This window comes from Heterodontus francisci, chromosome 14, assembly GCF_036365525.1.
Source record: "Heterodontus francisci isolate sHetFra1 chromosome 14, sHetFra1.hap1, whole genome shotgun sequence".
NCBI classification, from domain to species: Eukaryota; Metazoa; Chordata; class Chondrichthyes; order Heterodontiformes; family Heterodontidae; genus Heterodontus; species Heterodontus francisci.
Genome location: NC_090384.1, coordinates 102,742,864 through 102,760,536, shown reverse-complemented (window position 1 = coordinate 102,760,536; position 17,673 = coordinate 102,742,864). Strand labels below are relative to the sequence as shown.

Genomic DNA, 17,673 nt, shown 5'->3' with positions numbered 1-17,673 from the left:
TGAACCTATAATCCAGTGCCCAGGCTAATACCCTGGGGACAAGGGTTCAAATCCCTCCATAACAACTGCTGGAATCTAAATTTAATTAATTAATAAAAATTACCTTAATTGATAATCTGGGATTTACAGCCAGTCTCAGTGTTGCCATGCAACTGTCATTGAATCTCAAAAACCCATCCGGTTCACTACTGCCCCTTAGGGTAGGAAATCTGCCATCCTTATCTGGTCTGGCCTACATATGCTCCAGACCCACAGCAAGGTAGTTGACTCTTAACTGCCCTCTGAAATGGCCTAGCAAGTCACTCAGTTGTCAAGGGCATTTAGGGATGGGCAGCAAATACTGGCCTTGCCAATGATGCCCACATCCCATGAAAGAATTAAAAAAGTCTGAAAAGGCACTAGAACACAGAATTAGTTCATTGTAGCACAATTACCTTCATCCTTGTCCTCTTGGTTAAGATCTGCCACGATATCATCGACATTATCAGGCTGAATATTACATTGCTCCCCCTGTGGAGAGATTACTAAAAACCATGAATAAAAAACAATGTATAATTTAGACAAGCATAAAGAACAGCATGCCCCAAAAAGATCTATTTGGCACTAACATTTAAAACCGGCTCACAATTAGACTTAATACTCAATCCAAGGGCATTTTTGAAGATATTAAAACTGTGGAAAAACACGCCATTCTGATCAACCTTCTACAATTCTCTGAGTGAACTTGACGCGGAATTTTACAAAAGGGTTCACGCTTTCAATGGCCCTGTTGCAGTGGCATTGTATTTCAGGAGGTAGTTCCTACAAACTGGAGACCAGGGGCGTGAGATTTCTTTTGCCCTCATGTAACGGCAAGATTGCAATCTCAAAACTCCTTCCCACCGAGTTTATAATTATTTCATAAATCACAGCAACGCTTAAGTCTAACTCCCCCGTTCTGGACTTTGTAGAAAAGGATAAATCACTTGCAATGTGTTACCACTAAGTGGCATCCGTGAGCTGCCAAGCAAGAGGAGTGTGACTTCGTCTGGCTGACACCATCTCACATTAGTCAATGGCATTCCTGTTTGGTCAGGCATCCCATAATAATTTCTAACATTCAGAAGAAACAAAGAACTGATTTCTGACTTTTGTCTTTTCACTGCACTGCAATTACTCCTCATGATGCTTGGTACTCAAAGCCAGGCGTTACTACGGAAAGTATAAAGCTACAGAAACATTGGTCCCCTAAATAGGAGGACAGCAGCATAGACAAGTAGGGGTGATAGTGTAGTGGTTATGTCACTGGACTAGTAATCCAGATGCCTGGACTGGTGATTCAAGAACATAAATTCAAATCCCACCAAAGCAGCTGGGGAATTTAAATGTAATTGGTTAAATAAATCTGGAATTAAAAAGCTAATCCTGGTAATGGTGATCACAGATTATTGTAAAAACTCACTAATGTCCTTTAGGGAAGAAAATCTGTTGTTCATACCCAGTCTGGCCTATATGTGACTCCAGACCACAGCAATGTGGTTGGCTCTTAACTGCCCTCTGAAATGGCCTAACAATCCACTCTGTTGTATTCAAGAATGGGGGCTGAACACCACCCTCTCAAGGGCAATTAAGGATGGATGATAAATATTGACCTTCAGTTTGAGGGAGAGAAGAGTGAGTCTAAAACCAGTATTTTACACTTAGATAAGGGCAATTATGAGGGCTGAAAGCAGAGCTAGCTCAAGTGAACTGGCAAAATAGGTTAAGGGATAGGTCAATACAGGTGCAATGGCAGACATTCCAGGGGATATTTCAGAATAGTTGGAATAGATACATTCCAAAGAGAGAGAAAAATTCCAAGGGAAGGACTCACCATCTGTGGTTAACTAAAAAAGTTAAAGATAGTATCAAACTTAAAGAAAGAGCATTTAATTGCGCAAAGATAGATGACAGGTCAGAAGATTGGACAGAATATAAAAAAACAGCAAAGATTGACTAAAAGACTAAGATGGAGTGAAAAATTAGAGTATGAGAGAAAGCTGTCTAGAAATATTAAAAACAGATAGTAAGAGTTTCGATAGATATTTAAAAAAGAAAAGTTAACAAAGTGAGCGTTAGTCCTATAGACGGTGAGTCTGGAGGATTAATAAGGGAAAATAAGGAGATAGCAGATGAATTGAACAGGTGTTTTGTATCGGTCTTCACTATAGAGGATACAGGTAACATCCTAGTAATAGTGTAAATCAGGAAATGGAAGGGAGGGAGGAACTCAAGAAAATTACAGCCACCAGGAAGTGGTACTGAACAAATTGTTGCAGTTGCATGCTGACAGGTCCCCGGGTCCTGATAGACTTCAACCTAGGGTCATTAAAGAAGTTGCTCGTGAAATAGTTGATGAGTTGGTTTTAATTTTCCAAAATTCCCTACATTTGGGAAAGGTTCCATTAACTTGGAAAATAGCCAATGTAACTCCTTTATTCAACAAAGGAGGGAGACAGAAAGCAGGAAATTACAGGCCAGTTAGCTTAACATCTGTCATAGGGAAAATGTTAGAAGCTGTTATTAAAGATGCTATAGCAGGGCACTTAGAAAAATTCAAGGTAATCAGGCAGAGTCAACATGGTTTTGTGATCGAAAAATCATGTTTAGCCAATTAATTGAAGTTCTTTGAAGACGTAACATGTGCTGTAGGTAAAGGGGAACTGGTGGATGTACAGTACTTAGATTTCCAGAAGGCATTTGATAAGGTGCCACATCAAAGGTTACTGCAGAAAATAAAAGCTCATGGTATAGGGGGTAATGGATAGAAGACTGGTTAGCTAACAGGAAATAGAGAGTAGGCATAAATGGGTCATTTTCTGGTTGACAAGATGTAACAAGTGGTGTGCCACAGGGATCAGTGCTGGGGCCTCAACTTTTTACAATTTATATAAATGACTTGGATGAAGGGACCGAAGGTATGGTTGCTAAATTTGCTGATGACACAAAGATAGGTGGGAAAGTAAGTTGTGAAGAGGACATAAAGAGGCTACAAAGAGATATATATTTAGCATTGCTGAAAATATAGACATGTTGTCGAAGCTTTTTGCCTTGCACTCATGAGGACAATCCGCAAGAATACCAATGCAAGGGAAAACAACACCAAATTGCAGGGTGATTAGGGTTGGTAGCATAGTTGGGCCTGCGATGCTTTCAAGGATCTTGGTGTCACTTGTTTTCAGCCATTGGCAGATATACCGGTTGCACCATGCATGTCTCTTAGCAGAGGGGGCCAAACAGAATTTCAGGATCATATTGTCCCAACGGAAAACTTTTCCAAAAACATGAAACAGCAAATAGATTTTGTAATAAACTTGCCACATGCAAAGCCAAAGCTCTATAGATTTCAATCTCTTGAAACCCTGAGAAATTTATGCTCCAATCTGCCAATCACAAGTTACTTGTATCCATTGAATGTAATCAGCACTTTCTTTCTGAAAACCCTGAGAAACCCATGTTACCTTTCTTGCAATTCTTTCAATCACAACTCTGGCCACAGGTACAATAGGACCTCCCTCAGGGTCATAGAAGGGGCTTTTCGGATGATCCAAGCTAGTTAGTGGCCGAATTCTTTCTTGAGGCTCTGCTCGTTGGTTAGGGGCCTGAGGAAACAGGAAATATCAGATAACATTGGTAATATGGAAACTGCTTGATTCAAGCCAAAATAAAGAAAAACTGCTAGCAGCTACTTGCTTCTTCATGTCAGCTGTTGCCCAGTATGTACCACTGTCACTTCTGAGTCATACGGCTATGCGTTCAAATCTCACTCCAAAGACTTGAACACAAAAATCTCGGCTGATACTCCCAGTGCAGTACTGAGGGAGTGCTACACTGTCAGAGGTGGATGAGATGTTAAACTGAGGCCCTGTCTGTCCTCTCATGTGGACATAAAAGATCCTTGTCAATATCGTGTAGAAGAGCAGGGGAGTTATCGCTGATGTCCTGCCCAATATTTAATGTTCAATCAACATCACTGGAAACAGATTATCTAGTTGCTGTCACATTGCTGCTTGTGGAATCTTGCTGTGCACAAATTGGCTGCCTGTTTCCTACATTGCAACAGTAACAACAGTACTTCATTGGCCATAAAGTGTTTTGGGACATTCTGAGGTTATGAAAGGTGCTATATAAATGCAAGTCTTTTTTTTATAATGCTCCTCGTGCAAGGAAATGTCCCAAAAATAATAGCATAGAGCAAGCAGGAGGGAAAATGGAGAGCTATTGGGTGCAGGAGGAGCAAACGATAAGTCCAAAACAACTTTTGGAGAGGTTTTTGAAAGCAAAGAAGTATGTGGCAGATGGAACCAGGCAGTAAGTTTCATAAGGACAAGAGTGCAGTGAATGTATGAGCAGCTACCCTTAGTATAGCAGAGGATAAAGACAAACACAGTGTTCTAAGAATGGAACATACATGTAGGGAGATACAGTTGGAGGAGATTAATAAAGTGGGATCACCACCCACTTCTTAAGGGTAATTAGGGATGGGCAACAAATGCTGGCCTCGTCAACAATGCTCACATCCCAAGAAAGAATAAAAAAAAGATTTGAAAGAGAAGATAAGATTCCAGAAGTCAACCTGCTGGGGAAGCAATGGAGCTTATACGTGCAGGGACAGCAGTAATGGGAATGCAGGAACTTCCATGTAGCTGTGAAAGTGAGTGTTGATAATTTGAATGAGTTGTAATTTGTGAGGGGTAGAGGCAGGGTGACTGGATAGAAACGTGCTAAACAAATCGAGCACAAAGGTGCTGATGGCATATTCAGTTCACGGGGAGATCCTGCCTGACCAAACTCTGACTTCTTCGAGGAAGTGATATCCAAAATGAACTGTGGAAATCTCTGCAACACACTCTATATGACCCAGTACTGGATGAGGAGAAATTTCCTCCAATTAAGTATTGGGAAGACTGAAACCAATGTCATCGTTTCCACAAACTCCATTCTCAGCCACGACTCCATCCCTCTCCCTGGCAACTGCCTGAGGCTGAACCAGACTGTTCATAACCTTGGTGTTGCATTTGACCATGAGATGAGTTTCTGACCTTATATGCGTGCAGTCACCAAGACCACCCAACTCTGCCCCTACCACAGCTCACCGGCTGATGAAACCCTCATCAATGCCTTTGTTGCCACTAGACTTAACAATTGTAACACTCTCCTGACTGGCCTGTCATTTTCCACCCTTCATAAACTCAAGCTCATCTAAAGCTCTGCTGTCCATATCCTAATTCAAACCAAGTCCCATTCATCCTTCACCCCTGTCCTCATTGGCTCCCAGTCCAGGAGTGCCATGATTTTAAAATTCTCATTGTTATGCCACTGTGTTTTGTTGAATGATAGTTTTCTTTAATCCACTGACTGGAGATCTGAATTTGTATTTTTGAATAAAAGACATCTTAAGAAGACAAGCTGCCAGCAGTCATCCTTTCAGCGTAAGATGATCACCTAGTTTGCTACACTGTATTCTACATTGCAAAGAACTGTGAGGAAAGAGACAAAATGTCTGCTCAGTCCCCAGCAAGAACCAAGACCCAGCAAGTTTAAAGGAGCTACCTGTTCTCTCAGCAAGAAGAAGAAATACTGCTAACTGCTATGTTTGAATGACTGAGCAACTCATGTGACAAGCCTGTGATTTTTAAGCTTTTTTTTTTCTCTGCAGCAGAAACCAACCAAATCATCAAATTCCATAGACTGTCTACCCCTTTTTTCTACGGGCTCTAACTCAACCAATCTACCTTTCCCCACTCTGTAACCTATTTGTTTGTGTGTATACCTCTAGTGTGTGCATGAAAGTGAAAATTGGCACATAGTTTATTACTTTATTAGTTCGGTTTAGGCACAATAAAGTTAACCTCTTTCTTTGTTAACTCAATGAAACCTGTCCGATTGGTTCTTGTTATGATCATAGCAAGTAAGTAATCAAACACTTATTGAATTGGCCAATACATCCACTTTAAGAAAGAATTAAAGCTGTTGTGGTCAAATAAGGAGGGAAGCCCTTTCACCCCTCCTCACTTGGTCGTAATGCTCATTTTTGTATTCAAATCCCTCCATGGCCTCACTCCTCCCTCCCTTTGTAACCTCCTCCAGCCCTACACACCTCTGAGATCTTTGCACTCATCCAGTTCTGGCCTCTTGCACATCCCCTATTTTAATTGCTCCACCAGAGGCCCCCGTGCCTTCAGCTGCCTTTAGACCAAAACTCTGGAATTCCCTCTCTTAACCTCTCCGCCTCGCCATCCATTCTCCTCCATTAAGACGCTTCTTAAAACCTACCTGCTTCACTAAGCTTTGGTCACCTGTCATAATATCCCCTTAGGTGGCTCGATTTCAAACTTTGGTTGATAATTGCTCTGTGCCTTAGTGTTTTACTGCATTAAAGGTCCTATAGAAAAGCAAGTTGTTGTTATTGTTTGGTTCCACACAAAAGGCTATTGGTTTTGCTCAAAGCTATGAGAATTGAGGATAAATCTTGGAAATGCATAAGAAATTGGTTGAGGGGTAAATAGCAATGGTTGTTTTCTATAAGAATTGTGTCAGGATAAGAAGTATTCAATGATGTGCCCCAGGAATCGATGCTGGGAAAGCAACAACTTGCATTTACAAAGGGCCTGTAACATAGAAAAAAAAAAATCACAAGATGCTTTATAGAAATGTAAAATTAGACAAAAATGGACAGCTGGACTAAGTGGTAGGTTTTAAGGAGGAGAAAGATGGAGAGAAGTTTCGAGAGGGTATTTCAGAGTGTATGACAGAGCTGCCAGTGGTCGGGAGAAGGAAGTGGGGATTGTGCGAGAGGAGGAATGCAAAGTTCTTAGTGGGTTGTAGGGCTGGAGGAAGCTACCAAGATAGTGAAGGGTGAGGCCTTGAAGGAGAGAATTTAAAATTTGAGCTGTCGGGGAACCAGGAGACATGTCAGCCGCGAGTGCAGGGATGATGGTTGCATCGTACTTGGTCTGGGATAGGATTGGGCAATAGAATTATGGGTGAATTGTTATTTATGGAAGATGGAAGACAAGAGTCTGACCAGGAGGGGTTGGAATAGTTAACACAAAGTAAAATACTGCAGATGCTGGAAGACTGATACAAAAACAGGAAAAACTGGAAACAGGCAGCAGGTCGGGCCGCATCTGTGGGGAGAGAAATAGAGTTAATGCTTCGGGTTGATGACCTTTTGTCAGAACTGGAAAATGTTAAAGATGTAAGAGGTTTTAAATAAGTACAGAGGCAGGTAAAGGAGGATGGTGAGGAAAGAACAAAAGGGATAGAATTGGAATAGTTGGGCTGGATTTTATTAGTGCGCCACGCTCCGCGGCAGTGCGCTGTGAGACTGGCTGCCTTCCAATATGGATGTGCCGCTGCACAGCCCCCGTGATATTACACGCGGGGGCTGATTTAAAGGGAGGAGGCGGGGCAGACCCCGGCACCATTTGTAAAGGGTTCAGGTCCTGACAGCTGATGTAAACTTTTAAATGGACCAGCACTGTAAATTTCAATAACAACATTAAATTGAACATAAAAGCGCTACTTCCACCCCCTCGCAATGATCAAACAATAAATTTATTTCCCTCTCCGCAGCGCCCCCCCACCCGAAAAACCATTTTTGACAGTCCCTATCTTTCAACCCCAAGCTTTGCACTCTTTGCCCTTCAACCCCTTCCCACAATCTCCACAGACACTAAAAAATGTTTCCCCGCTCCTCCCTCGCTCCCCCCTCGCCACCAGGTTCTCACCTATGGAGTTCCGAAGGCGCATGAAGTAAGAACAGTGGCCGTAAAATCAGGGTGGGACGGCCGCTGCCAGCAGGTAACTGCATTTACATGTAATTTAAGTTGATTTGAGTATGTAGATGAAGGCCCCGCCGCTTGGCGGCAGGGGGGCCCCATCAAGGTCCCCCCACCGCCGGTAATATGCGGCGGGACCTTCTCGACATTGGGGGTCGAGGCAGGGCATCGCCCCGCAGAATTTTACAGGCCCCCCCCTGCCGCGAGCCACGGCATCGAGCGGCTCATAAAATTCAACCCGTTGAGTCTGAAAGTGACATAGGTATAGATCATAATAGATTTTAAATGACACCTAACTTCTGAAAGTATGCAAAGTGGTCAAATTTGCAGGTGAAATGAAACCAGGAGGGATTAAATTGGACCAGTAATCCAGAGCCCAGGTACAGTGGCGCAGTGGTTAGCAACGCAGCCTCACAGCTCCAGCGACCCGGGTTCAATTCTGGATACTGCCTGTGTGGAGTTTGCAAGTTCTCCCTGTGTCTGCGTGGGTTTTCTCCGGGTGCTCCGGTTTCCTCCCACAACCAAAAGACTTGCAGGTTGATAGGTAAATCGGCCATTATAAATTGCCCCTAGTATAGGTAGGTGGTAGGGGAATATAGGGACAGGTGAGGATGTGGTAGGAATATGGGATTAGTGTAGGATTAGTATAAATGGGTGGTTAATGGCCGTCACAGACTCGGTGGGCCGAAGGGCCTGTTTCAGTGCTGTATCTCTAAATCTAAAATCTAAATCTAACACTCTGGGGACATGGGTTCGAATCCCACCACAGCAGATGCCGAAATTTGAATTCAATTAATAAATCTGGAATTAAAAGCTGGTCCAATGGTGACAATTGTTGTAAAAAAACCCATCTGGTTCACTAATGTCCTTCAGGGAAGGAAATCTGCTGTCCTTACCTGGTCTGATCTACATGTGACTCCAGAACCACAGCGATGTGGTTGGCTCTTAACTGCCCTCTGAAATGGCCTCGCAAGCCACTCAGTTCAAGGGCAATTAGGGATGGGCAATACCAGCGACGCCCACATCCCACAAACAAATAAAAAAAAATCTTTGGCCGGAGGAATTGCAGGTCATACATTAATGTGAAAGAAGTGTATATCTTCCACATATTGGAAGAACAAAACACTGAGCCACGGTTGAGATCCAGATATCAGTGATCAAAAATCTGCAGGGATAAATGTAACGTGGAGTGTGGGCAACCTCAACCATGCAATAGAGGCTTCTAGGCTTGCCAATGTCATATTGACACATAACTGGATCTGGTCAAGGATACAACTGCGGGCAGCAGAGCATGGGGGAAATAAACGATCAGCTAGTGTGCAGTATGCATGTTGGGAACAAAAGAATAACAGGATGTAAATTAAAGAATTAAACCAAAAGAATGCAGAGACATGACTGAGTGATAATTATGTTTATGTAAGCCATCTTGCCAAACTCAGGGTATTCAAAAATCTGACAGCACCATCTTCCCCATCCCTTAATCATCAGCCCAGCATTACCTTGTACCAATATACAACATACTTCAGTCCTGTAATCTTATGTTAGTTCCTGCATAGTTTTTGGCAATAAGCTGGTCAAATAATTCAGAATTATTACCTCAGTTATGACCTCAATACAGTACGCTACGCAAAACATTAAACCACATCCGAATTGCCATAAAATCCAGAAAGAGCACATAAAACTTTACAGCTGATGACCATTAAATTGCAGATGTTTTAAGTTTCCACAATAATTTTCTGAGTCTCTTGAGTTTGATCCAAGCATTTCTGGAAATCTTCTAATGGTAATCTGCTTTGTACACACTTTTAATCTCTTAATGCTGGATGCTGCACTTATCACTGGATTCCAGCGTGTCTTTCAACCAAGGAAAATTGAAGGCAAACAGCAGTGCCTGCCATTTGTTGCAGAAATGATCAGTGATAAACATACAGTTCCCCCACTCCACCCTCCTTAAAACAAAACACATTGGTACCACAAGCAATTTATATTTAATAGGGAATTCAGGAAAAACATCTTTACCCAGAGACTGGTGAGAATATAGACCTCGCTATTACATAAGAACATAAGAAATAGGAGCAGGAGTAGGCCATACAGCCTTTTGATCCTACTCCACCATTCAATAATGAACTTCTACCTCAGCTAAACCTTCCTGGACTATCCCCACGTCCCTCCATTCCCTTCGTATCCAAAAATCTATCGATCTCTGGCTTGAATATATTCAATGACTGAGCATCCACAGCTCTCTGGGGTAGAGAATTCCAAAGATTCACAACCCTCTGAGTGAAGAAATTTCTCCTCACCTCAGTCCTATAAATGGCCACCCCTTATTCTGTGACTGTGACCCTGTGTTCTCGACTCCGAAGCCAGGAGAAACAGCTTCTCCTATCAAGCTCCTTAAGAGTTAATGGAGTAATTGAGGTGACTAGCATGGATACATTTAAGGGCAACCTAGATAAGCACATGAAGGAGATAGAGAACGAAGAATATGCTGATAGGGTATGAGGAAGTGGGGCGGGAGGAGGCTTGTGTGGAGCACAAACACAAGCATGGGCTAGTTGGGCCGAATGGCCTGTTTCTTTGCTGTAAAATTCTTCCTAATTCAATGTAACCACCTACTGCTTCAGTGTGAGAAGCTGGACTACCTCAAGCTCTAGCAGCCACTAACATTTTAATGGCAGGACGGTTCTGTGCAAACACTGCAATGAAAATATTTTTACAGCAAAGTTCTACTGCTTTTTCTTGTCTACTCTGTTTACAGGTTAGCATGGTGTACATGCATACTAATTAATGAAACAGATTAAATGTCTGCATACTGACAATGCTTTCTGAATGAATATCAGAGAAATTTCTTGCATCAACAATTTTTTTTAAAGAGGAAAAACTGGGATTGTCTTTTTGGTACTCAGTCCAAGGTTATTTCCCGACCAGGAAAAATCCCACCTTTATGCCATGTAGGAATGAACTGAGGAGCGTAGGAACTGGAGTTGGCGATTCTGTGCCCTAAGCCTGCTCTGCCATTCAATTAGATCGTGGCTGACTTGTACCTCAAAGCTTCAACCTACTCAGTTTAACCCATCAGCCTCCCTCAGCTGCACTCTCACTTCTGAGCTTGAAAGTTGTGGGTTCAAGTCCCACTACAGAGACTGCAGCATAAAATCTAGGCCGACACACCGGCCGTTTGTTTACGGGCCGTCCCGAGTCAGGGTCAGAGGCAGGGGGGCACGCAGAATTGCGACGGGTGGCGGGGAGGGCAGCGGGGCGGAGGGCCCATCGCCTAGTGATCTTCCTGGGAGCGGGATAAGCCAGCGATGGCCTTTCCACCCAGAGGTCTATTGAGGCCCTTAAGTGGCCTATTAATGGCCAATTAAGGGCCTCTTCCTGCCGCCGCTGGGATCTTACCAGTGGCGGGGTGAGGGTGGGGGTGGCCTCCGCCATGGGAAATGTGTGGCCCACAAAGGATCCCCACTGAGAACTTTACTCCCACTGGCACCCCCCTCCCCTGGACTGAATGACCAACCCTAGAGAGGGCCTAAAGGAGTACTGAAAGTGTCGGGAGGGGGGGACTCAAAAAAGTAATTAGGAGAGCAAAGAGGGTGCATGAGAAAACACTGGCGGGTAAGATAAAGGAAAATCCCAAGGCATTTTATAAGTATATTAAGGACAAGAGGATAACCAGGGAAAGAGTAGGGCCCATTAGGGACCACAGCGGCAATCTGTGTGTGGAGCGTGAGGACATAGGTGAGGTTTTAAATGATTACTTTTCATCTGTGTTCACTATGGAGAAGGACGATGTAGGTGTAGAGATCAAGGAGGGGGACTGTGACAGACTTGAACAAATTAGCATTGAAAGGAAGGAAGTATTAGCAGTTTTAGTGGGCTTAAAAAGTGGATAAACCTTCAGGCCCAGATGAGATGTATCCCAGGCTGTTGTGTAAGGCAAGGGAGGAGATTGCAGGGGCTCTGACACAAATTTTCAAATCCTCTCTGGAGAGGTACCTGAGGACTGGAGGACAGCAAATATGGTACCATTATTCAAGAAGGGTAGTAGAGATAAACCAGGTAATTACAGGCAATTGAGTCAAACATTAGTGGTAGGGAAACTATTGGAAAAATTTCTGAGAGACAGGATTAATCTCCACTTGGAGAGGCAGGGATTAATCAAGGATAGTCGGCATGGCTTTGTCAGGGGGAGATCATGTCTAACAAATTTGATTGAATTTTTCGAGGAGGTGACTAGATGTGTAGATGAGGGTAAAGCAGTTGATGTAGTCTACATGGACTTCAGTAAGGCTTTTGATAAGGTCCCGCATGGAAGATTGGTCAAGAAGGTAAGAGCTCATGGGATCTAGGGCAAAATAGCAAATTGGATCCAAAACTGGCTTAGTGGCAGGAGGCAGAGGGTGATGGTCGAGGGTTGTTTTTGCGATTGGAAGCCTGTGACCAGTAGTGCACTGCAGGGATCGGTGCTGGGTCACTCACTGTTTGTAGTGTACAATAATGATTTAGACGTGAATATAGGAGGTATGATCAGTAAGTTCGCAGATGACATGAAAATTGGTGGTGTCGTAAATAGTGAGGAGGAAAGACTTAGATTACAGGACAATATAGATGGGCTGGTAAGATGAGCAGAGCAGTGGCAAATGGAATTTAATCCTGAGAAGTGTGAGGTGATGCATTTTGGGAGGATTAACAAGGCAAGGGAATATACAATGGATGGTAGGACCCTAGGAAGTACAGAGGGCCAGAAGGACCTTGGTATTCTTGTCCTTAGATCACTGAAGGCAGCAGCACAGGTAGATAAGGTGGTTAGGAAGGCATATGGGATACTTGCCTTTATTAGCGTTATGATGGATAAAATGTATAAAATGCTAGTTAGGCCACAGCTGGAGTACTGTGAACAGTTCTGGGAACCACACTATAGGAAGGATGTGATTGCACTGGAGAGGGTGCAGAGGAGATTCACCAGGATGTTGCCTGGGCTGGAGCATTTCAGCTATGAAGAGAGACTGGATCGGCTAGGGTTGTTTTCTTTAGAGTTGAGAAGGCTGAGGGGAGACATGATTGAGGTATACAAGATTATGAGGGGCATAGGGATAGGAAGAAACTTTTTCCCTTAGCAGAGGAATCAATAACCAGGGGGCATAGATTTGAGGTAAGGGGCAGGAGGTTTAGAAGGGATTTGTGGAAAAAAATTTTTACCCAGAGGGTGGTTGGAATCTGGAACACACTGCCTGAAGGGGTAGTAGAGGCAGCAACCCTCACAGCATTTAAGAAGTATTTAGATGAGCACTAAAATGCCATAGCATACAAGGCTATGGGCCAAGTGCTCGAAAATGGGATTAGAATAGTGCTTGATTGCCAGCACGGACACGATGGGCCGAGGGCCTGTTTCTGTGCTGTCTAAGTCTATGACTCTAACCACCTATCCCCCCTTGCTGGGGCTTTCTGGAATAGTCCCGGTGACCCTACCTCACCTACCGCTGTTCTGGGGTTCCACCTCTGGTTCTGGGTCTGAGGCCTCTGCAGTACCAGCAGTGACCACTGCTCCCAGTAGCACTGCTGGTACTGCTGAGTTGCTGGCCCTCTGATTGACTGGCAGCTCTTGCAGGCAGGATCCCCGTCCCTTTAAAGTCTTTAAAGGGACAGGGATACTGCCTCCTAAAACTTCGAAACAAAAAGACTGGAGGATTGCTCCGGCGTGGGGTGTGAAAATGCAGAGGTGGGGATCCCCCCGCATTTTTGGCCCGACACCGGGAGCCCCGCCTCCAGCACAAAATCCGGCCCTCTGAGTGCAATACTGAGGGAATGCTGCACTATCAGGGATGCTGTCTTTTGGGTGAGGGCTAAACTGAGGTACCTTCTGCTAGTTCAAATGGAGATGAAAGATGCCATGGCACCAGTTGAAGAGGATTATATCTTGGCCAACATTCCTTCCTCATTCAACACCATTGAAACAGATTAGCTGCTTATATGTCTCAATGCTGTGAAACTCAGAAGTAGCTAAAATCTTTGGTAAGTGGTTAGAAATTACAGTCAGCTAGTTTGGAATCATAGGCCGGAATCTTCACCACCTTAACAATTTTTGAGCGTTGGGACCATTTCCGTGTCTGCGGTGTGCCCAGTGGTGTGAGTTGATGGGAGGCAGCCAATTAACAGGCCACTTCTGCACTCGGTGTCCAGTTAGGGATGGGTGGGCTGATGAGGCAGGAGGGCCAATCAGGAGGCGGTATGTGAGGATGGCTGGCAGCCGTCACCGTGGCTGCCTTATGAGTGCAGCTACAGTGATTGGGATGCGGGAGGGAGCACCGCAATGAGAGGGAGGTGAGGAAGAAGGGGCTTCCGTCACTCCCTTATACCATAGGAGGCTCAGTGGGAGCAGGCTGGTTGAGACTCTGCTGCAATGGCAGGCCTCTGCATACTGTTGAACGCATGCTTCCCGATTTTCTGAGAATATTCCCAGATCTAATCTATTGCTCAAGCTGCTGGGTTCTCCCTCTGTGCACTCGCCCCCTTTGAGCTGGTGAGTCAGGTACACTCCAGCAGTCCTGGCCGGCCCTGGGAATATAGGGTTGTCAGGAAGATCCAGCTTAATCAGCTGCTTTAATAGGCTTCTCGCTGCTACCAGGAGGGTTACTGTCACCGCCCCGATGTCGCAAAAGCGCGTGGAGGCGGTAAAACATCGGGAAGCTGTTCCGATGCACTTCTTTCTCATTTTGCCCACCCTTCCACCTCCAATGCCACCTCCAGCACAGTTGCAAAATTTCTAGTAGAATGTACAATGGTCACAGCACAAAAGGAGGCCATTCTGCTTGTCGGGCCTGCGCCAGCTCCCTGCAAGAGCAAACCAGCTAGTCCCACTCCCCTGATCTTTCCCCATATCAACATCCTGATGTAACTGAAGTCCCCCATCCCTGGAACCATTCCGTAAATCTCTTCTGCACCTTCTCTAAGAACACACACGTAACCATTTGTTCCAGGTTCCTCTCTCCATTAATGTAATGGAGGATTAAATTTGTCGTTTTAAATACTTTCAATAAAATAAAAGCACATGTTGGTTAAATATTTATCACAGAATCATAGAATAGTACAGTACAGAGGGAGGCCATTCTACCCATCGACTCTGCACCACCTCTTTCGAAGAGCAATCCAGTTAGGAACATAGGAACAGGAGTAGGCCGCTCAGCCCATGAGCCTGCTCCGCCATTCAATGTTATCATGACTGACTGATCATCCACTTCAATGCCTTTTTCCCACACACTATCCTCATATCCCTTTATGTCATTGGCATTTAGAATTTGTCAATCTCTACTTTAAACATACTCAATGACTGAGCTTCCACAGCCCTCTAGGGTAGAGAATTCCAAAGTTTCACAACCCTCTGAGTAAAGAAATTTCTTAAGTGGCTTACCCCTTATTTTGAAATTGTGTTCCCTGGTTCTAGACTCCCCAACCAGAAAAAAACATCTTGCCTGCATCGACCCTGTCTATCCCTTTAAGTATTTTGTAGGTTTCAATGAGATCACCTCTCATTCTTCGAAACTCTGAAGAATACAGGCCCAGTTTCCCCAATCTCTCCTCATAGGACAGTCCTGCCATCCCGGAAACAAGTCTGGTGAACCTTCATTGCACTCCCTTTATGGCAATAATATCCTTCCTAAGGTAAGGGGACCAAAACTGCACACAGTACTCCTGGTGCGGTCGAACCAAGGTTCTGTACTTTTAAAGCAAGATTCCACTACTCTTGTACACAAATCCTCTTGCGATAAAGGCTAACATACCATTAGTCTTCTTATTGCTTGCTGCACCTGCATGTTAGCTTTCAGTGGGTTATTGACAAGGGCACCCAGGTCCCTTTGTACATCTATAGTTTCTAATCTCTTACCATTTAAGAAATACTCTGCACATCTATTCCTCCTACCAAAATGGATAACCTCATATTTTTCCACATTATATTCCATCTGCCACATTCTTGCCCACTCACTAAGTCTGTCCAAATCCCCTTGAAGGTGCTTTGCATCTTCCTAACAACACACATTCCCACCTAGTTTTGTGTCATCTGTGAACTTGGAAATATTACATTTGGTCCCCACATCCAAATCATTGATATATATTGTGAACAGCTGGGGCCCAAATACTGAACCCTGCAGTACCTCACTAGTCACAGCTTGCCAACGCGAGAATGACCCGTTTATTCCTACTCTCTGTTTTATGCCTGTTAACCAATCCTTAATCCATGCCAGTATATTACCTCCTATCCCATGTGCTTTAATTTTGCTCACCAACCTTCTGAAAATCCAAGTATACCACATCCACCAAGTCCCCTTTATCAATTCTGTTAGTAACATCCTCAAAAACTCCAACAGGTTTGTCAAACATGATTTCCCATTCATAAATCCATGTTGACTATGCCCAATCAGATCATTATTATCCAAGTGTCCAATGACTGATGTAAGGCTAACATATCTGTAATTCCCTGTTTTTTCTCTCCCTCCCTTCTCAAGTAGTGGGGTGACATTTGTTACCTTCCAATCTGCAAGAACCATTCCAGAATCTACAGAATTTTGGAGGATGATCACCAATGCATCCACCATCTCCATAGCTACCTCTTTCAACACTCTGGGATGTAGAATATCAGGCCCTGGGGACTTATCAACCTTCAGCCACATTAATTTCTCCAATACAACCTTCTTGCTAATACTAATTTCCTTCAATTCCTCATTCCCCCTAATCCCTTGGATCTCTAATTCTGGGAGATTTCTTCTATCTTCCTCAGTGAAGACAGACACAAAGGAAACATTTAGCTTCTCTTCCATTTTTCTATTCCCTATTATAAATTCTCCTGACTCTGCCTGTAATTTTGCTAACCAACCTCCTGTGGGGACTTTATCTAAAGCCTTCTGAAAATCCAAGTATATCACATCTACCAATTGGTATACATTTGTCTTAGCCAAACGTTTCCTTTTTACTTACCGATAGAAGCTTTTACAATCCATTTTTATGTTTTTAGCTAGTTTACATTCATATTTTATTCTCCATTTATCGGTTTCTTGGTCCTCCTTTGCTGTATTCTAAAATCCTCCCAATCCTCAGGTTTACTACTATTTCTGGCATCTTTAACAGCTTTTTCTTTTAATCTTATACAATCCTTAACTTCCTTTGTTCGCCACGGTTGACTGCCTTTACTTTGGGGGTTTTTGTGCCTTGTACAGTTGCTGTAAACTATGTAATAGTTCTTTGAAGACTATCCATTGTCTATGCACTGTCATACCATTAATGTATTTTCGCAATCCACCTCAGCCAATTTGTCCTTCATAATTTCCTTTGTTCAAATTTAACACCCTGGCTTCAGATTGAACTACCTAGCTTTCAAACATAATGTAAAATTCTACGTCACTTTCAAACATAATACAAAATTCTATCATATATTGGTCACTCATCCCTAAAGGTTCTTTTACAACAAGATTAGCCCTTTCTCATTACATTATACTAGATCTAAAATAGCCTGTTTTCTAGTCAGTTCCTCAACATACTGCTCTAGAAAACCATCCCTAACACACTCCAGAAACTCATCCTCCACAGCATTAATGTTCATTAGGTTTACCCAGACAATGTGCAGATTGAAGTCACCCATGATTACTATATTACCCATGCTACATGCTTCTCTAATCTCCTGATTAATACCATACCCCACACTTACCACTACTGTTTGGTGGCCTATTGACAACTCCTACCAATGTTTGCTGCCCCCTGATGTTTCTTAGCTCCATCCAAACAGATTCCACATTTTGTTCTTCCCATCTGAGATCCTCCCTTACTAATATACTGACCCCATCCCTTATTATCAGCACAACACCCACCTCCTTTTCCTTTT

General features: G+C 43.6%; 1 protein-coding gene across 1 annotated transcript in view; it reads right to left on the bottom strand.

The window, feature by feature from the left end:
* Window positions 1-17,673, bottom strand: part of spon1b (spondin 1b) — a 376,017-nt gene that overhangs the window by 39,143 nt on the left and 319,201 nt on the right. The window contains exons 9-10 of the mRNA XM_068046637.1: window positions 3,480-3,620; window positions 435-510 (exon numbers count right to left, since the gene is read on the bottom strand). Of these exons, the coding sequence (XP_067902738.1) occupies window positions 435-510; window positions 3,480-3,620 (217 nt within the window). The remainder of the gene's footprint in view (window positions 1-434; window positions 511-3,479; window positions 3,621-17,673) is intronic.